General features: G+C 54.9%; 1 protein-coding gene across 5 annotated transcripts in view; it reads right to left on the minus strand.

Annotated features, from left to right (window-relative positions):
* Positions 1-914: 914 nt before the first annotated feature.
* The window catches only part of CDK18 (cyclin dependent kinase 18), a 40,512-nt gene continuing 20,391 nt past the window's right edge, over positions 915-21,035 (minus strand). For 3 of the 5 annotated variants that reach the window (XM_071817590.1, XM_071817592.1, XM_071817589.1), the window contains exons 2-16: positions 19,325-19,479; positions 12,501-12,646; positions 12,034-12,198; positions 9,486-9,542; positions 9,148-9,262; positions 8,693-8,787; positions 8,539-8,601; positions 8,037-8,160; positions 7,838-7,958; positions 7,440-7,537; positions 6,790-6,895; positions 6,544-6,586; positions 5,981-6,071; positions 5,141-5,218; positions 915-4,832 (exon numbers count right to left, since the gene is read on the minus strand). In XM_071817590.1, coding sequence (XP_071673691.1) covers positions 4,798-4,832; positions 5,141-5,218; positions 5,981-6,071; positions 6,544-6,586; positions 6,790-6,895; positions 7,440-7,537; positions 7,838-7,958; positions 8,037-8,160; positions 8,539-8,601; positions 8,693-8,787; positions 9,148-9,262; positions 9,486-9,542; positions 12,034-12,198; positions 12,501-12,646; positions 19,325-19,479 — 1,492 coding nt within the window. In that variant the 3' untranslated portion in view covers positions 915-4,797. Of the gene's footprint in view, positions 4,833-5,140; positions 5,219-5,980; positions 6,072-6,543; positions 6,587-6,789; positions 6,896-7,439; positions 7,538-7,837; positions 7,959-8,036; positions 8,161-8,538; positions 8,602-8,692; positions 8,788-9,147; positions 9,263-9,485; positions 9,543-12,033; positions 12,199-12,500; positions 12,647-12,808; positions 12,880-19,324; positions 19,480-21,035 lie in introns of those variants that run through there. The other 2 variants (XM_071817591.1, XM_071817593.1) reach the window with 2 other exon arrangements.

Consider the following 21,035-nt stretch of genomic DNA (forward strand, 5'->3'; position numbering starts at 1 on the left):
TTCCCCTGGTCCCAGTGGCAGCAGCTGCCACCGCCACTGCGCAACTGGAGCAACGAGAGCGGCAGATGGAGGAACTGGTTTGGCAAACAGCTCCGTACTGGGACCTGCCCAGCGCCTGGATGTGACTCAGGCGGGCTGGGCGCTGCCAGGAAGCGCAGCCCAGGGGGGCCAAAGGGCATCACCCCCTTCCATGAACCTCATTTCACACCACGGGTCTGGCCCCAAATGTTGCCCCAGTCCCCCCATACTCCATTTCTGGTTCTCCCAGCCCCGAGTGTCTGCAGCTTCTCTTCAGCAGCGATGAGCCAGCGAGCAGGAATACATAAAGGGGATTCCTGTGCTGAACAGTGCTGATCTCGGGGGGATTTTTAGCTGCTGTGGGAAACGGGGCTCCCCCATCCCTAAACCAGCTCTGCCCTTCAGCTGCTTTGCAACCACAGGCAGGGCACATCAGCCCCGAGCTTTATTTGCCCGATAGGCTTATTGCAATATTTGTTCAGGGATCCACGCAAGGGACTGGAGGAACATTTTCCTATTTGCGCACAAGTTTCTCAGGTCTTGGGTTTCAACCCCCTGCAAAGGTCAGGTAGGTGGAAACTCCTTTGGCACCGAGTCTGTGTCTGTTACTAGAGCCGGGTGAAAAACGCCCTCTTAATAGGAGAGAAAAGTGAAAGGTGGTGTGGAACCGCATGTAAAACAGCAGTGGGTACAACATGGCATGACACAGTCCCTGCCCCATCTACAAAACTATCCTGTGTTCAATACAGTTTATTGTCCCATCTTGGCTTTGGAGCGTTCACAATACAACTGCACTATAAGCCTTAGCAACAAAATGAGCACATCCACAAAATAAGTCCATGTCACCTCTGAAATACAAAAGTTGAAATATTCTTACAAAACATTCAGACACGGGATTGATGGATGGATACAGTCTTTTATTATTTTTGTGGGGGGGGGGTTTCTGTACCTTTCCATTTATTCCAGAAAAACTTCCTATAAAAAAATCATTGCTCCTTTTTGGAATAAATCTTTAAAATAATTTCTTTTAAAATGCATCTTTCGTTTGTACAACACTAGTTAAATATATTACCGGTATTCCGCAAATGAATCACACCAGAGAACATTCACAGTATGTGGATCCTGGTTGCTTGGATCTGTTTTTCTTGCTGTAGGACAAGCATGAGGATGAAAGAAGGCAATGAAGAACCAGAGAAGGGGTTTCATAGTGTTCGCACCCAGATACCACCAGATAACCAGACAACCAAAAAAACCCTTCAAGAAGCTTGAGAAAATGCCCTTCTATTTTTATTTTTTCATTATGTGTAAGGGAGAGGAAAAAATCCACTTATTTTGTCCTTAGTCTCCAAGACACAATGTAGTTTTGTTATTTAAAGCCTTACCATAGATCTGGCAACGGGCTGGGCCAGGAAAGGCGTGTGTGTATGGAGAGGGTGAAATGGAATAAACAGCTCTGTGAGCTTTACTGTTGCCCAATAACGTGGATCTTGCTTTACGCATTATTTACTTACATTTCTTTAATTAGCTATCAGCTGGAGAGCCGAGAGAACACAGCCTTTCCCGAGGGGCCAGCCAAAACGCCCGTTTTCCACCAGAACTGGTAACAAATGAAGAAAAATGGAAAGAAAAATGTCTGGAAGACAAAGCAACAGTTTCCTTTAGCCCAAAGTCCCCGTGTGTGAGGAGCGCCAGCTGCTCCGGATGCGAGAACCCGCAAAATGAACGAAATGCCGGAGAACCACAGACATTCCCAGCATTATCCTGAGCGCTGCTTGAAATAATCCAACTCGGGAGCTGGCTGGTGCTCCAGAAACCGGGGAAAAGCTGCCCGAGGATGCGGTACCGCAGGGGTGATGCCACCGCGCTGCGGATTTCCTCCCCTTGCACGCTCAGGGCTTCTATAAACCGGGGCATGGGAGGGGTTTTGGTTGTTACGAACCCAGCCAGAACCTGTTGTCCTCATGGGGATGCTGGCCAGGAGATGGAGAAAAGGGGATTTTTGGCTTTGGGATCCAACCTGCGGGTCCTTTTCTGTGCCGTGGGAGATGGGACGCTGGGGGCTCTGGAGCCAACACGTGCGAGCGCAGCGGCGACGGGAGATTATAATCAAACCTCGCTCGGTGCGACACCTAATATTTACACACGCTATCGCCCTCCTGAATAGCAACCCAATATCCGCTGAACGGTCGTGGAACAAAAGGGGTTATCTTGAATTTGGGCTGTTAGTAGAGCACGGGGCTAATAAATAATGGTGTCTCCTTCAGAAAGGATTTGTAGGAGGAAAGGCAAAGGTTATGAAAGAATAAACAGCAGCTAACAGGCCCTTTGTCTTCGCTATCTGATGCAGTCCTGCCTATACGGTCATTGCCAGGTCTTTTCCCCAGTGGTTTCTGTAGGTGACCTTGACCTTCAGCAGGAGTCACCTCTCTCAAGAGGGGATATCAGAGACCACAATGACCCGGTCTGTCCCCATCCTCCCCACGTGAAGGTGGGACCTGCTGCCCCACCAGCAAGAAAACTGCACCAAGACAGGTCAAACATCCTGAATGGGCTTCCCAGGAGCGGGCGGAAGGGGTTCCTGCTCCTCCTTGTCCCATCTGGGCTCCAACAACCAGGATTCTTCGCCATGGGTACCCAGAGGTGCCGCAGAGATGCTGAGCTTGTCTGTCCTTGAAACGCAAGCCCGCAGCACAGATCCCTGCCGTGCCAAGGAAATTCCTGCATCAAATCCCCCAGTGAAAGCAAAGTTGACAGCGGGATTGTTCATTACCCCAGCCAACACCTCGCTTTGTGAACCTCCCGAGCGAAAAGCCCCACACGGCAGCAGCCGAGTGTAGGAAACCAGGCAAAACGCAGCCCTGCCGTCAGGGAGAAATGCGTCACTGGTGCCTGATGGCTATTCATGCTCTTCCCTATCAAATGGAAACAATTAATGAACTATTCAGCCTGCTGCATGCTGGCCGGAGAGAGAAGGGAACTGAGCAGGGATGGGCAAACCTCAAACAATGCAGACGTCTGGATGCTTGTCTAGGACAAACCCCAATTAACAGCTTTGGGCTGATGGGGGAAGCTCGGAGGGCGCATCGCATGGAGCACTGGCACAGGGAGGAGTCACCCCCGAGGCTTTGGGGAGCTCCAGGGTCTCCTCATTTATCCTCACGCTTTGCATTTCCTGGGGATCATAGGAGAAACGCTGCGCGGCAAAGCAGAAAACAGAGCTCTGGCTCCCTGCTCGATGGGGAAACAGCGGCGTGGGAGTTCCTGTCCCCTGAGCGATGCCTCCCAGGCTGGCAGTGTGAGGGGTTAAGACATCAGCATGTCCTGCCAGCCCTGGTGCCGGTGCCAGTGCCAGTGTCTGCCAAATCCAGAGTCTCGCAGCCACATCCGCAGGCTGCAGGACCGGTGGGCGAGAGGACGAGTCATCTGCGACAGCCAAGAGAAGGATGGGAATATCATACAGGAGAGAGACTTCTTGCAACGCTCACACACTTGCAGGCTGCAGGGAAGAGGTGCAGCAGGGCCTCTTCGCTCAGGATGGATTTGGCACGTTCCTGAAGCGTACAGAGGGGAAAATACACCAGAAGTCCTTGGCCAGCACAGCACGCTCAGATCCAAGCACATCCCTTAGTCCCGTGGCATCGACTCGAGTCAGGGCTGGTAGGATCTGGTGGTGGCTACAAACGCAGAGGCCACGCGATGAGGTTTGAGGGATGATTTTTCTCCTCTCCTGGTCTATTTCTGGTCCCCACAGCTGAGCTGTGGGAGGTTTGGCACCTCTCCCCCGTTCCTCCGGGTAGAAATGCACTGAGGTGGGCGTCTGCAACACTGTGGAACGGATTTGGGCTCTGCCACGGGACGCGGGGGGAGATGGGCTCCTGAGAGCTGGGAACCGTGTCCTCCCCGTGGGACAATGGCAGAGGGTCGTGGGGTGCGGGTCAGCTCCATCGGTGCCTGGGAAAGGGTGGCCGAAGGGCTCCGAGCAGCAACAGGAGGGTGCATGGAGCCGATGCTCATTTGGCCCAGTTTCTGCACAGCTCTACCAGCTTCTGCACCCCAGGCAGGCTACACCAGCCCTTAATCTCAGCTCAGGACATCCCAGCCAAGCAAATTTGGAAATGCGGTGGTGGTGAGGAGGGGAAGCAATGGGAAGCCTCCTCTTCCCAGCTGCTCCATCCTTGTCAGGATTCAGGTGCCAAAGGTGGGGAGAGGAACGGGTTCTGTTGGCAGAAGAAGGGCAAGGAAGGGAGGGCTGGTACAGTTTTTGTGCTTCAGGTGCCATCTCTCCAGTGCCAGGCAGGGCCACGCTCCCAACTCGTAACGTGGCTGCAAAGTGTCTCCCCAAGAAATCCGGGGTGTAGAGCGGGCTGTCCGAACAAAGGTACATTTTCAGAAATGTCCACCTGGGCCAAACGCTACAATCCGCAGCCCAGCTTTGGAGATACCACCCTCTGATCACAAAACGGTGCCCAGCTCACAGGACACGACTCTGCATTCCAGGGCAGCTCTGCACTGGAGCTCTGGTACAGAGGGTGGCAGCTCACATCAGATGAAACATGGAAACATGAAAACAAGAGGGGAAAAAGGCCACAGGTCCATCAACAGCAGCTGCCAGGGGCCATGGATGGGGGGGACAGGCAGGGAAGAGCCTGCGGCCACAGGCGCTTGGGCATCATCCTGCTCGAGTCAGTAATTCTGCGGTGGGTCAGGTGGGAGGATCTTGCCGTCTCCTTTCTCAGTGCTTTGATCTCCATGGTGACAAGGGGACTACGAGATCCAAGTTTAAAATATACTCTGCCTCCTGTTCTTCCCTCGGGCTGAGGGAAAGAGAGAGAGAGACGGATCAGAGAGGTCAGCGGGTAAGCGGCGCTTTGCAGAGATGCAAAACCTGCGGTGCTCCGGGTCAGGAGGTTACAAGCCCAAGGCATTCACGGAAGAGGGAGCTGTGCCTCAGGGCACTAGATGCGACTTGGGTACCGTGGGAGGGGACAAGCAAGGATGCCTTTGGGGTAATTTGTGGACTAAAGCAGGGAAAAAGGAACCAGGTTTGGCTTTTTCCTATGTGGGACCCACGGGGAGTAACCCCAGTCTGTGGCACCATCAGCGTGATTTTCCCCAGTCCTACCTGACTGTTGAAAGGCTGAGCCTCTGTAGCCAGGGTCCTTCTGAAGCTGGATCTCCTTCAGGGAGAAGATGGAGACATCTAGGAAGAGAGGACAGAGAGGGTCAGTCCTGCTGGAGCGATCTGCAAACCAGAAGGGATGGCAGCGCCCCAGGGCAGCACTGCACCTCAGCAGAGCTTTTCTCTCATGCTTCTGCTCCACATTGTCCTACCCACAGAGTCACAGAATGTCAGGGGTTGGAAGGGCCCTGGAAAGCTCATCCAGTGCAATCCCCCCATGGAGCAGGAACACCCAGCTGAGGTTCCACAGGAAGGTGTCCAGGCGGGTTTGAATGTCTGCAGAGAAGGAGACTCCACAGCCTCCCTGGGCAGCCTGGGCCAGGCTCTGCCACCCTCACCGGGAAGAAGTTTCTTCTCATGTTTAAGTGGAACCTCCTGTGTTCCAGTTTGCACCCATTGCCCCTTGTCCTGTCACTGGTTGTCATCGAGAAGAGCCTGGCTCCATCCTCCTGACACTCCCCCTTTCCATATTGATCCCCATGAATGAGTCCCCCCTCAGTCTCCTCTTGTCCAGCTCCAGAGCCCCAGCTCCCTCAGCCTTTCCTCACACGGGAGATGCTCCACTCCCTTCAGCATCTTGGTGGCTGCGCTGGACTCTCTCCAGCAGTTCCCTGTTCTTCTGGAACTGCTCCTTGTCCTTTCAGCCACCAAGGTCCCATCCCACCCTGCTGCAGGAGCTCCTCCCAGTGAGCAAGGACAAGAGGCATCTCAAGAGACCTGGCTGCAAACCACCCCTCTCTCTTTGCTCCACATCCCCTTGGCCAGAGGACAAGGTGCACTTACTGTCGGGCAGGAGATGCACCCGCTCTCCCAGGCTCTTGAAGTACGCGTGCCGCAGGGCTGCCTCCGCCGAAATCCGGCCTTTGGCTTCGAACTGCACAAAGCCCCACAGAAAAGCAATTACACACATGCAAGATGGCTCAGAGGCCCCAGAAAAGGTGCATGCACACCTGCGCATGTGTCGGTGCCCCACTAAGTTCATGTGCCACGTGTCCAAACGCCGTGCACGCCGTGGGGCTGTGCAGGCAATTCCCAGCACGGTTTGCGTGTGCACAAGTGACAGCACACGCGGGGTGACCACGGGAGTGCACCGGCCATGTCACATCTTATGGGTCATCAGGGTTGTGACCTCTCCCTTGTGTCTGAGGGGACACAGGGTGAAGGATGGTTCACCGTCCTTAAAGGGAGGTGGTTTGGGACAGCATCTACATGGCCACAGCTGTAGGGCCATGGTTTATTCTACAGTCACAGCTCCTGCCCTGCCCAGCTCCAAAATCAGCATGAAGGCAGCCAGAGTACCTCAATTTCAGCAAACTCCATTGCCATTCACCTGCTCTACCACTCACCAGAAGGAGGTTCATCAGCAAGTCAATGCCTTCTGAGTCCAGCCTGGGAGAAGGAGGAAAGAAAAAATGGAGCATTATTGTACGCAGGAGACATTGCAATAGTCAATGCAAGGGATAAGAGGTGGCTGAGACCTCCAGTGCATTCAGAAACTGCCAGCACCACAAGGAGGAAAGGAAACTGGTCCTTCCCAGGCTCCCTTTTAGGACCAGCACAAGCCCACCATGCGTCCCTGCTCAAGGAGGTACCTTGGGGCGTGATTTATTAACGGCTGGGCTCTGTACTGCGTGAAATTGTAAGCCTTAAACTCCTCATTGGATGTTATTCCAGGCCAGGTCTCTTCTGTTGGGGTTCCTGGGAGGGGAAGAGAGGGAATCACGTCATGCTCACTTGGTGCAGAGAGAACAGACGCACGCGAGTGCCAGTGTCCAGCCCGGGAGACAGGGCACGAATTTCCCCGCCTGCACATAGAATCACAGAATCATTTTGGTTGGGAGAGACCCTCAAGATCAGTTCCCCCACCCCTGGCACTGCCCCATGTCCCTGAGAACCTCATCTCCATCTGTTCAACCCTCCAGGGCTGGTGACTCCAGCACTGCCCTAGGCAGCCTGTTCCAATGCCCCACAGCCCTTTGGGGAAGAAATTGTTCCTAATATCTTATCTAAAGCTCCTCTGGTGCCACAGGGCAAGCCTGGCAGGGGCTGCAGGCAGTGCCTGCCCACGCCAGGCTTTGCTCCCTGCCCATGCCAGGCTTTGCTCCCTGCCCACGCCAGGCTTTGCTCCCTGCCCACGCCAGGCTTTGCGCCCCGCGGGTCCCCAGCCTGGCTCTGTCCTCACTCCTGCAGGCAGCCACTGCCCTCGCGTGGGGATTTGGGAGACAGCAGAAGACTTGCTCACCCAGCAGCCTGAAGATCAAATGCAGCTCTTCTTTCACCGTGGAGCCGGGGAACATGGGGCGTCCGGTGACCATTTCGTAGTGGATGCACCCGACACCCCTAAAGCAGCAGTAGAAGCTCTGGGATTAGTGGGGGAGAACACCCCACCACCCCTTGGCCAGGACTGAGGTTCCTGGAGAGGGAAAGACGCTCCAGGAGCTGTGTCCCTTCTCTGCTACAGGTAACTAGTTGTCCTTGGTTGTACACAGTGTGCTCCAAAGACCCTGAGGCTCTGGGAGAGCCCACCACCCTCTGGTGGAACCAACACTACGGGCGCACACGATGCTGCCCTGACAGATGGATGGAAAACACCTGATCCAGCACCCCTGAGACCCTGGGAAGCTCAGAGCTGTGACTCACCACATGTCGATGGGTGTGGAATATTCGGTAGATCCCAGCAGGACGTCGGGGGGCCGGTACCACAGCGTGACCACCTCATTGGAATACGTTTTTGTAGGGACGGACTTGGCTCTGGCTAGTCCTGAGGATGAAAGGGATGGGCATCAAGGAGCTGCACCTCCTCACGACGCTGCATCTTCCCCAGGGAGGGACTACGTACCAAAATCAGCCAGCTTGAGCTCTCCTCGCTCATTGATGAGCAGGTTCTGGGGTTTGAGGTCTCGGTGCAGGATCTTTCTCCCGTGACAGTAAGCCAGCCCACGCAGAAGCTGGAACATGAAGATCTGTGGCAGAGAGAAGGGGATGGCATCTAGCACTGGGGCACGGGTACCAAAAATGAGTCTGCTCCAAGGGCTCTCAAACTCCCGGCCAGGAAAGACTCCTGGAAGCTGCTCTGGGGTGGGACACACTATAGACAAGTGTTCAGACCCACCACCAGCAATCCAGAAAAGGGGGTGAACAAAGTCTGCCATGCACAGTAACTTTATTTAGGGTGGTAGTGACTGGAGAAAAGCTGCTGGAACAGGCTGAAAAAGGTCAAAGAAGAGTAAAGAGGCCGAAGTGGAGAGAGAAGGGGCATTCAGACTCATCCCCCCTGCAACACCCCAGACCACGCTCAGGGGGACCTTCCAAATGTGGGGTCCCAGGCAGCGACATCTCACCTTCACATTGTGCACGCTCATCAGGTTCCCACAGTTATCCAGATACTGCTTGAGGTCATTGTCCTGCAAGGGGAAGCAGCCATCAGCCTCTCCTTACCTTGGACCCCATCACTCACCGTCCCCCTGCTCCCACAGGGAGCCCCCCCAGACCCACCAGGTACTCGAAGACGAGGGTGAGGGAGCGCTCGGTGTGGATGATGTCGTGCAGGGTCACGATGTTGGCGTGTTTCAGGTTCTTCAGCAGTGACACTGCAAGGAGAGGACGTGGCAGGTTGGGGCAGCAGGAGCTGCATGGCCTCAGAGAATTATTTTGGTTGGAAAAGCCCCTCAGGATCACTGAGTCCAACCATAGTGTAACCCTGGCACTACCCCACATCCCTGAGAACCTCATCTCCATCTGTTCGACCCTTCCAGGGATGGTGACTCCAGCACTGCCCTGGGCAGCCTGTCCCAATGCCCCACAGCCCTTTTCATGACAAGAAATATTCCTAATATTCAATGATGGTGGGACTGAAGGTAGAAATATCCACCTGCATCACGCGTCCCAAATGTGCTGTGACCTGGCATTGCCTGTGAGATCTGCGATGGGGTAAAGCCCCCTGTCCTCACCTTCCCGTATGGCCGTGCAAGGTGCCCCTTCCTCATGCTCCAGGCGGATCTCCTTCAGGGCAACGAGGTTTTCGGTCAGTTTGCTGCGTCCCTTGAAGACGGTGGCGTAAGTGCCCTGGGGGAGAGAGAAAACACGAGCTGCACAGACCGTTTATCAGGGTGGCACAACACTGATACACTCCGTAACTTTGGGAGGAAGGATAATTTACAGCTAAAAGGCCAAGTCTGAAGTCTACAGAAAGACCTGGTCTAAGAATTGCTATATATTGAAATTTGGCCACAGTCTGCCCTTTGCACTTCTAACTTAAACCCTTACAGGGATTTCATAGTCTACTCACCTCTCCCAGTTTATCCAGTTTAACATAAGTTTCCAGCTTCCCGAACCCAATATCTGACTGTAAGAGAGAATGGAAAACATCACTGGGTAGATCAGGAATGGCTTCAGGTCCTGGGGGGAAGGTCAAGGACAGTGGACAGTCACAGCTTTGGGGGCAGATCAATCACAGCAGGTGTCTGCACACAGCGACCCATTGCTGACGCCCAGCCCTTTTCTTGAGTGATTTTCTAGGTTTTGGTCTTCACTGTGACTCCATTCGTTTGTCTGAGTTCTGGTCAAATCAAGAGTGAGAGGGACATTTTCCCATTTGGAACAGTTAACTCTTTAATGTGTTGCCGAGACCTGCTCTCGTGTACCCAGTAAAAGAAGGGTGACCACTGCAAGGCCAGGGACTTTGGTGTCCCTCCTAGCAGAGCCCTGACACGGCAGTGTTCTGCGGGGACAGAAACACCTCCTTGGTCAGTCTGGATGTGCCAGGGACAGGGATGGTTCCCAACACAACAGCACCCAGAGCCCAGGCCAAACTGGCGCTACTGAAGCTTGAATACTAAACCAGGGTCATTCTCCCACAAAATAATGTTTGCATTGGTGCAGTCCCAGAGCAGCAGCTCTGACTCCAGCCCAGCTCAAGGATCCCCCACACCCCGCAGTAGCAGATGGAGCTGGATGGACAGCTGTCAATCAGCAGGCACATACAATCATAGAATCATTTCAGATGGAAGAGACCCTCAGGATCATTGAGTCCAGCCGTAACCTAACCCTAGCACTAACCCATGTCCCAAAGAACCTCGTCTAAACACCTTTTAAACCCCTCCAGGGATGGTGACTCCAGCACTGCCCTGGGCAGCCTGTTCCAATGCCCCACAGCCCTTTGGGGAAGAATTTTTTCCTAATATCCAATCTAAACCTCCCTTGGCACACGGGCTGTGCGAGGGAAAGCTGCTTTTTTGCTCACACAGGCTGGATTTGAACCGGCAAATCCCAGGAGAACATAGCAGGTTGTTTACTCCGTCTTGGCTTCCCCAAACCCTCTGCATCCCCTGCGAACAGATGTGTCCTGAGCAGGGAAACGAAGTGGCTGCTGCAATCTGAAGTGCTGTACAACCCCCCGGGGCCATCCTGCCAGTTTTGCATGTCTTATTCATGGTGGAAACCATGAATGTTAACAGCACACTGCTCTGGCTGTGTCTATTTTATTGATTAGACAGAACAGGCAGGTAAATGCGAGCTCTCCCTTTCTCCTCCCTTCCTCGAATGCCAGATCTGAAGATGCCTACTGAGCCCTCATTGCCGTGTCTGCACAGCTCCGAGCGCCCCCGGGCAGCAGGACACACGCTTGCACATTTGTAATCAGGGCACCGGCTTCTTCCTCCCACATATGCTGATGCTCTGCAGGAAAGTAACTGAAATGCCAACACTGATGCAAAAGCTAATTCATTATTTATCGGCATTTGCATTTCAACTAGCAGAGGCCCCAGCACTTGCTAAACCACAGGAGGTTTTCCACCTCCTCCCCTTCGGAAGGAGCCAGGTGGAAAGGCAAGGCAGGCATGTGCAGAGGTGAGTGAAGGAACGTGCAGGGCTGGGGATCTGCAGGGCAGGATGTGGATCTGCATGTGTAGGAGTGACACAGGGATAATATGCACATGTGTGTGTGTGCAGAAAGGGATTTGCATTGGCAGGGATGTGTGTGCGTCTCTCAATGACACACAGGAGGTAGAAGGGAGCTGGCACAGCAGGGCAGGACCACGTGGGTGGGTGACAATCACAGAACCCCAGAATATCAGGGGTTGAAGGGCCCTGGAAAGCTCATCCAGTGCAATCCCCCCATGGAGCAGGAACACCCAGCTGAGGTTCCACAGGAAGGTGTCCAGGCGGGTTTGAATGTCTGCACAGAAGGAGACTCCACAACCTCCCTGGGCAGCCTGGGCCAGGCTCTGACACCCTCACCAGGAACAAGTTTCTTCTCAAATTTAAGTGGAACCTCCTGTGTTCCAGTTTGCACCCATTACCCCTTGTCCTGTCACTGGTTGTCACCAAGAACAGCCTGGCTCCATCCTCCTGACACTGCCCCTTTCCATATTGATCCCCAGGAATGAGTCCCCCCTCAGTCTCCTCTTCTCCAGCTCCAGAGCCCCAGCTCCCTCAGCCTTTCCTCACACGGGAGATGCTCCACTCCCTTCAGCATCTTGGTGGCTGCGCTGGACTCTCTCCAGCAGTTCCCTGTCCTTCTGGAACTGAGGGGCCACAACTGGACACAATATTCCAGGTGTGGTCTCCCCAGGGCAGAGCAGAGGGGCAGGAGAACCTCTCTGACCTACTGACCACCCCCTTCTCACCCACCCCAGGTACCATTGGCCTTCCTGGCCACAAGGGCCCAGTGCTGGCTCATGGTCACCCTGCTGTCCCCAGGACCCCCAGGTCCCTTTCCCCTACACTGCTCTCCAACAGGTCGTTCCCAGCTTATACTGGAACCTGCTGGCTGGGACCTGTGTGTGTGAAGCACGATGCTGTTGCTGGCACCGCTCGCTCTGCACGACCAGACTTACGAGGGAAGCCCGTCGGGACATCCTGCTGAGGGGCTTGGGGAACTCCGGGCTCTCCATCTGCAGCTTCTGCAGGAACTCGGGGGGCAGGCGGATGTCCATGGGCAGGGAGAGCCGCTTGCTGACATCCTGTGGAGAGGGTGACGAACGCATCTGGTGAAAGGAGGTCTGTGCAGAGACATTTAAGGGGAAGTGCTCTCTAACCAGAGCTGGCGTTAACATCGAAGCAACGGTGCAGCAACCGTGGGATCCTTGGTCAAAAGAGAAAGGAAGGTGTGCGCGCACGCGTGTGCACGGGGATGCGCACTGGGCTTTGTCAGGTACCGCGATTGTCCCCAGGACAGCAGGGCTCATGGCCGAGACTGCCAGGTCCCCGCAAATCGACCAGCAGCTCTTCCAGGCAGCAGGCAGGTGACAACGCCACCTCACCGCGTCCCCTCTGCCCGCCCCGGCCCGCCGCAGGTACTCGCCTCCATGGAGAAGCGGCGCTGGTTGTTGTTGCGGTAGCGCACGGCCATCGGGGACTGTCCCTCCGCCTCGGAGGGGGACACGGGGCTGCCGTCTGCTCGGAAGTCCCTGCCCAGGTGGCCCAGCTGCAGGTGCCCTTGAGCCAGGTCTGAGGACAAAGGAGAAGGAGCTGCTGGAGTGGGCAGCAGAAGCGCCAAGGCCCAAGGCTTTGGAGAAAAGAGAATGAGAGCAAGACAGGGAGGTCCAGAGATGCTCTGGGGCCATAGGAAAGTCTTCTTCCTCCTCTTCATCCAGGAGGCAGAGAAAATACCTGCTTTTTGCTCCAGACTTTGCACGGGGTTTTGCACAGGTGAGTATTCATCTTAACTTCCCAGCCTTATCTTCAACTAACGTCACACTAGACAAAACACAATTTGTACTTTAGGAACACCGAGGTGCCTGAGCGTGGCTCTGGATCCCTCCGTGCGAGGTGTGTGCAACAACAAAACAGAAAGAAAACCCTGCTTCTGGGGAGCTTACAGGCACACGTACCTAATCTGCTGCAGGAATCGCCAAAACCAACAGACACCAGGGTATTTTTCTCTAAGGATGTGACCGTTTCTCAGCAGATGTTTGGGATTAAAGGCTGCGGAGTCACTTATTGCAAAACAAAACACTCCAGGCTTTCCTGCCCCAGCCTGTTGCATTCAGCCAGACACACAGACCTGAGAAGCACAAAAGCTCTCTTGAAAACCAAAGCAGCTCAGAAAAATAATTCTTCTCTCGGGACCCTGGGTGTGAAGCCTCAGTGAGCCCAAGCAAACCTGAAAGGAGCAAGAAATCAGAACAAAATAAGCCATTGAGCTCCCTCTGGTCTCCAGTTTGAGGCTTGCACTTAAATCTCCTCACTCTGTAATTAACAGCTGGTTGCTGGGGATACTCTGGCACACAGAGACTCAGACACAGCAAAATGCTCCCGAGTGCAAGGCAGGTCACCCAGAGCCCAGCGAAGGGGACCCCCCAAGTTCACAAAGATGCTGCTCCCCAGGGGCTGTTCAGAAGGTGGCAGCGCTAACTGGGTGAGCTGGGATGCAGGAGGCAGTGCTAACTGGGTGAGCTGGGATGGAGGAGGCAGCGCTAATCGGGTGAGCTGGGATGCAGGAGGTGGCACTAACTGGGTGAGCTGGGATGGAGGAGGCAGCGCTAACTGGGTGAGCTGGGATGCAGGAGGCAGCACTAACTGGGTGAGCTGGGATGGAGGAGGCAGCGCTAATTGGGTGAGCTGGGATGCAGGAGGTGGCACTAACTGGGTGAGCTGGGATGGAGGAGGTAGCGCTAACTGGGTGAGCTGGGATGCAGGAGGCAGCGCTAACTGGGTGAGCTGGGATGGAGGAGGCAGCGCTAATTGGGTGAGCTGGGATGCAGGAGGTGGCACTAACTGGGTGAGCTGGGATGGAGGAGGTAGCGCTAACTGGGTGAGCTGGGATGCAGGAGGCGGCACTAACTGGGTGAGCTGGGATGCAGGAGGCAGTGCTAACTGGGTGAGCTGGGATGCAGGAGGCAGCGCTAACTGGGTGAGCTGGGATGCAGGAGGCAGTGCTAACTGGGTGAGCTGGGATGCAGGAGGTGGCACTAACTGGGTGAGCTGGGATGGAGGAGGTAGCGCTAACTGGGTGAGCTGGGATGCAGGAGGCGGCACTAACTGGGTGAGCTGGGATGCAGGAGGCAGCACTAACTGGGTGTGCTGGGATGGAGGAGGTAGCGCTAACTGTGTGAGCTGGGATGCAGGAGGCGGCACTAACTGGGTGTGTTGAGATGGAAGAGTCGGCTCTAACTGGCTGTGCTGGGATGGAGGAGGTAGCGCTAACTGGGTGTGCTGGGATGGAGGAGGTAGCGCTAACTGTGTGAGCTGGGATGCAGGAGGCGGCACTAACTGGGTGAGCTGGGATGGAGGAGGTAGCGCTAACTGGGTGAGCTGGGATGCAGGAGGCAGCGCTAACTGGGTGAGCTGGGATGCAGGAGGCGGCACTAACTGGGTGAGCTGGGATGCAGGAGGCAGCACTAACTGGGTGTGCTGGGATGGAGGAGGTAGCGCTAACTGTGTGAGCTGGGATGCAGGAGGCGGCACTAACTGGGTGTGCTGGGATGCAGGAGGCAGCACTAACTGGGTGTGCTGGGATGCAGGAGGCAGCGCTAACTGGGTGTGCTGGGGTGCAGCAGCACCACCTCCCCAAGGGAGGGATGCATCTCCCTCTGAAAAGGCACGTGGCCTAGCATGGGACAACAGTTTTCTCTCCTTCCCGGTGTCCGTACCGCTCTCTTTCCTCTCATCTAAACCTTGCAGCCACCCTCCAAGTCAGCCAGACCTCCAGGTCCTGCCACAAAGCACCGGTGTCCTCCAGCACTGCAGTTATGTCCCCAGAGCCAGGAGAAACATCACAGCAGGGAAAACCCCTGGGGAGGACCTGAGATGCTCCAAACTGAGCCACCCAAGTCCTCAAGCTCTTTCCGCGAGCTGCACAGAGACAATTCCCAACGCAGATTTCAGCGCAGCCAGCAATGATCTCATTGCTGTCGGGGGGGAGCAGGGCTGGGACCTGGCTGCACGTTGCTCATCTGATGGATGAGAAGTGATGGGCAAGTGACCTGGGAAAAGATGTGGTTTTGTGCTGTGGTCGCTAGGGGAGCGGGGGACCTGCAGTCCTAGGGGTGTCCTCCACCCAAGGGAGGGGGTCAGCCCACGACACTGCGCTCGGGGGCATCTGAAACAGCGCCAGGAGTTTTTGGGCAGATAGGCGAGAAAAAGGCACAGTGTCACCTCTTTTCCCAGGACCGCTGCAGGACTCTGGTCACTGTCCCTTTCTGTGCAGGAACAGTTAGGAAACTCACCCTGAACGAACCACAGGTATGAAATTCATGTGGAGCAATTAAACTGCATCAAATCTTTTTTAACTTGTTCACTTCCTAAGCAAATTATCTGGAGGGAACAAAAAAATAAAGGCCATTTTAAATCTGACTGAATGGAGTTTAACTAATCCACTTTAAATCATTGTTTGGGTGAATTTGTGCTGGTTCCCATAGGTAAATGGGCCCAAAGACTTGGGAAAAGATGCAAGGTGCAAACCTGCAGCGCTCTCTCTCTGAACCACCAGCACACCAACCCCTCCTCATCTCCAAGAGCATCAGATGTAAAGCCAGAGGTAAAACAACAACCTGGACCCTCCAGCACACGCTGGGAAAAGCATGTGAAGATAGAGAAGACTTGCAGAGATGAGAGGAAAGGGGTTTTAGCTGCCGTGGGGCCAGAACGGACCACCCTGCATCACCACAAGGTGCCCACAGCACCCAGGGACACCCGGTCCTGCAGGGCTGGGGTTGCCCCTGGGCTTGGGGAACCTTCTGGGTGCTCATGGGAGGAGACGTGAAGCTGTGGGTGTGCAAACCTGTTTGCTTCTGCTCGGCATTTCATGTGGATTACGGTGAGCCCCGACACTCCGCAAATAATGAGGCTGCATGGGATATCAAAGCGAATTAAGGCGAGACCGCAGACGCGGCGGCTGCCTTGACGAGCCTCCCGCCTTTTTTTGATAAATATATTTAAACGCTGCCTCTGCCAAAACAAGCTTTGATCTCCCAAGGAAAGGGGCCAGAACCTTTCCCTGCTTGCCCGACTTATAACTTTTAATTACTTTGCTAAGTGCGAACTCTCCTCTCCAAGCTCTGTTACACTCACGCGGAAGGGCTGCACTCAGACCTTGGATTATTCATCCTCCTTCCTCCTCCTCCTCCTCATCGCTTCTTCATGGCCTTGCACTCCAAAGGCCAGATTTGTCTCTGCTTTACACCATTGCAAACTGGGAGTTACGTGGCTTTGCAATCCGAATGTGGACAATATTTGTCCTCGGAGGACAGAGCGGGCAGCAGGTGTCTTGGGGCAAAGCCTTGGCATAGACAGGAGCTACTGCTGGATGCCACCAGCTCTTCTCAAAGCTAATGGGAGCCACCAAGACCTGACAGCTCTGAAAATCTGGAATATGGAGAGGAATGTGTGACTGGGGAAGGCCATGAAGAAAGGAGAGAGACCATGGAGAAGGTTCTGCTTCATCAGCCCCGGGCACAGGCCTCTCTGCATTGTCACACTCCATCAAGGTGACATTGCTCACCACGGGATGTGTCTGGGCTGGAAAGCTGTTTGCTTTTCCACTCGCCAGCTCTGCTTCTCTCCAGCCTCATTTTACCAGCCTCTGCGAGTGAAGTCATGAGAATTACGGGATGGAGAGGACGGAGCTGGGGATTTCCCACCAAACCAGGTTTCCACCCCCGAGAAGGCCTCAACTTGTCCCGTTGCCAGACTTGGAGCAGCTCTGCAGGTGTTTTTGGAGCATCTCATGAACAGGTTGTCTGGGTTCCGCATCCCCCTCCTCCCCCAGGACAGGCAGGGGCACTCGCAGCCACCAAAGCACAGGATTTTCAGGCTGCCCCGACCTGTGAACGCTGATAACCTGCGATTTCTGATGCTGGAGGAAAAATAGCAACTGCAAGCAGTTCCCTGAGGAGCCGTGCGAGGTGATGAAAGACAAAAATGATGTGCTGATCTCTGCTGTGATTAACACTCACATGCGGAGCCAGGGATCAGGTGCCTGAGCTGTCGTGGGTCATCTGCTTACCGGGAGAGAAAAGATCCCTGAAAAGATCCTTGGAAAGACCCCTGCAGGTAGACAGCCCAGGGGCACATTCAGAGATGCTGAGCAAGGAAGGTACGACCTGAAGCGAAGCTTTTCCATTTCGTGGCAAAGAGAAGCGGTACAAGAGCGAGTGCCATGGCTCCAGCCTCAGCTCTGCTACCAGTTTTCTGCGTGATGGTAGCAAAGACATTTTGCCTCTTTGCACCTCGATTTCTCCATCTGGAAAAGGGAGCAGTTCAATGCTTCAGAGAGAACCGCTGCTTCCCCAGAGTCAGAGCCCTCTCCAGACCAGCTCCAAACCTCGCCACCAAACCTTGCAAAAGAGCCATTTGCACTTCAAGCCATTTTTGCGTGCCCTCCAGCACCACTGAAACAATCCCGTCCCCCATCTGCAGGGTCCCACTCGCACACCGCGCCTGAATGAGTCCTCACCCCGCGGTGCTGGGGCTCGGACCCCCCTGGCACCAACTCCTCCAGCTTCCCCTGCTGAGCCCCTAAGAGCTCCCAAAGAGCCAGGAGGGGCTTAGGAAACCAAGAGATGCCTCAGACAAATGTGGCTGTCAGGGCTCTTCATAAACAACCACCACAGCCTGTGGGAAACGGAGATTAAGGGCACTGTGGAGGTGACTTCTCGGAGTTGTTTACAATCCCCAAGGGAAACTTCACCAAGAGATCTCGGGCAGGACGGTGCGGGCTCCGGGTGGTGTGTTTTTGCTCTTATTCTTTCCCAGCTCTCTCAGATCAAAATCCGGGATGGAGGGGATAGGCAGATTCTGCATGCATGGCTTTGCCATTCAAGGGCAAAGGAAGAACCGTGACCGAAGCTTCGTTAAAGCAGAGGAACAGCGAAATCGCCTCTCCGACAAAGCCTCAGTGTGCACGGCAGAGATAATGAGCTCGGGCTCAGACATCCCAGAGCAGGGGTCCCCCAAGGAAAACAACAGCAGGAGCAGCTGGCAGCGCTCAGGACTTCCATAGCCTCGCACCATTTTATCCCCACGGCTTCTGCCCATCTAATTAAGGGCTCAAGTCTAATTATAGCCCTCGCTGCTTGGTAGGGTGCGAGGGGAGGTGTGTGTGGAGGGGAGCTGGGAAGGATGCTGGCCAGGGCAGCCTGGGTGTCTGGGGGGATAAAGAAGAGCATCAGGAGGTGCAGGAGTGAGGAAAGCCAGCTCTAAATTAGGTTACCGCACCTCTTCTTTCAAGCAGGTTCGCTGGCACAGAGAGAGTCCCTGCTGCTGGGGCAGACACGAGTGCCAGGCAATTGCATCACGGCCTCAGCCCCCGCTTGCACCAAAAGTTCCCAGCAATTGTGGCTGCAGGGCGAGGGGAAAAAAGAGCCTGAACGTGACCTGATGGGAGCCGAGGGCACCAACACGTGAATGGGCCGGCCTGTGGCAAAGCCGGTTGTTTTGGCAGGACGCACGATGTGATCGCCAGGAGCGGCTCAGCCTTGCAACCCACAGCAGCGAATTCACCTCTGGATGAGGCAAGTCTGACTTTATCAGGTTTCCAAACGCCCGCTCGGCCTGCTTGTCCGTGCACGTGTCCTCGGCGGGATCCGCGCGGGTTTACGCCCCGAGCGTCGCCTCTCCCTTGGTACGCCCATAGCTGGAGACAGCAGAGCCTGCCCCAGCCTGCACTGAGCTGCTCTGCTTGCACAAGGGATGTGCCCTGTTCAGCCCACAGAACTGTTAACCCTGAATCGCCCTGGACCTCAAAAACTGCGCCCCAGGAGAAGGCTGTGGGTCCGGGAGCAAAGGATGGGTCAGCAAAGCCCAAATGCTCCTCTGGACAGAGCGAGCAGCCCCTTGGGCTTGAGGAAAGCGTCAATCTAGAGCTCAAACAAGCTCAAACACCACTGTCACCTTTGGGCAGGCAGGAGACTCACATTACCTTAACCACAGATGTGTCATTCCTCTCCGTCTGGTGCAAATACCTTTCCCTCCTCTAAGGCTTTCCCTGTGCAAATCTAAATCTCTCTTCAGATCAGATTTAATGACATGGTGTCATTAACCCTGCTGGAGAGATGGGGAGAGCAACACAGATGAAGACATTCCCGCAGCGAAAGGTTGGGGGGCTGCATGGAGATGTTTGCTGCCCCCAGATGCTCCTGAGCAGCCCCAGCACCGTGGCAGGGACCCAGGTAGAGGGCTCCTTACCTTCATTCCTCCGGTTGTTGAGCTGGTTGAACTGCTCCGTGAACTCCGTCAGCGACTCCTCGATGGTCTCCGTCCGCGGAACCGAGAGCGAAAACCTCCGCTTGAAGTTTTTCATCTTGTTCATTGTCGCTTGTGCGGCGAGGGACGGCAGAGCCCTGCGGGGAAGGGGACAGGGGGGTTAAGAGGGCTGGACGGTGCATGGCACAGCCCCCCAGGAACACAGACCCTGCTTTTTGGGGCTGGCAGCACCCCAACCCAAATGGTCCCTGCTGTGGATCTGCAGGGATCCCCAGGGACATCCCCTTGTCCAAGGCACTGCTGCTGTGTCAGAGCAAAAAAGGAGACACATGGTCACCAGGGCAGTCAGGTTCCTCATGAATTTCAGAGCTGAGTGTGGTCAAGAGGTGCAAGGGGGCTTTTGCTGAGCTAATTATCCAAGATGAGCCCAGAGAAGAGCTGTGCACACTGAATCACGAGTACTAACACCTCGCAGCATCCTTGGAAACCCCAGGAATGCCTGGAACAGAGAAATGCAGGGTAGAAATAAAAGGAAAGAGCAAACAGTGACGGAAAAGATTCAATGCCACGCTCATCCCTGTGCAAGGAGGTACCTCTCCCCTGGCAGTTTGGCCTCTGCTTTTCCCTCGCAAGAAAGACTTTCTGAGCAAGCAGCGAAATGCTGAGCGGAGCCAGAACCAGCTGGGGGGTCCTGGAGATACGCAGGGAGATGCTCGGAGCTCCCAGTTTGCTCACAAGCTCTTGGATGACTCACTCTGTACAGGCATTAGAATTACCTTAGCCAGGGATCTGATTAAAGCAATAAACCTCTTAAACGAAGAAAACCCTCCAGGTGCCCACGGGAAGCGTGCTGAGTCTCCTTGCTCACAGACCCACAGACATGGGTGTCTCAACCCCAACCAGCCTCACTCTGCCCCTTCCAGTCCCAATCCCAGGTTTGGGTCTGTCCTTCTGTTCTCAACCTAATGAGCTGCTCCTCCTCCAGCCTTTATAATCTCAACCTGCCTGGTGGGGGATTTTCCATTAACAGCACTGGACTCCTCCTAGCCCAAGGGGGTATCTTAAGGGGAAAATCATCTGTTGGTACCAAACAGGTACCAAAAGCTACACACACGCACATCCCACCGCTCCTCACGCGCCCCTGGAGCAGGTTGACCCCCCTGCTCCTGGGTGTCCCCCCTGCACCCCTTTCCCTGGTTCTCCCCATTCTTCCCACCCCCTGGGGTTTATCAGTACAGCCCGGGGGTGATCACATTCCAGCCTGATGCCATCAGCCCCAGCATCAGGAGCTCATGCGTCCTGTCGCCAGGACAACAGGAACACTTGGGTTGACATGCCTGCATCTGAAAGCTTAAAAGATTATCCCTCAGCAATCTAAACACTCCGTTTGTGTGTCTGCCAAGCTCTGCTGCCAGGTACAGCCCCTGCTGGGGGTGCAATCCCCCGAAAATCCCCAGCGTTCACTGCAATCCCGGGGACTCACCCCCCACATCCATCGCCATTCCTCTCCCACCTTTAACGTTGCAAGAAGGTAAAGCTGAAGGTTCGCCAGTAATGCTCGTGTACCTGAAACCAAGGCTGGGGGTGGGAAAGAAGGCTGCTTTGAGTTGCAAAGTGAGGCAGGAGGATGCTCGACACATCCACTTCAGCCTGCAGACATTTCCGTGTTTTCTCAGCACTACAGAATGATGCT

This window comes from Patagioenas fasciata, chromosome 21 (assembly GCF_037038585.1).
Source record: "Patagioenas fasciata isolate bPatFas1 chromosome 21, bPatFas1.hap1, whole genome shotgun sequence".
Lineage (NCBI taxonomy): Eukaryota > Metazoa > Chordata > Aves > Columbiformes > Columbidae > Patagioenas > Patagioenas fasciata.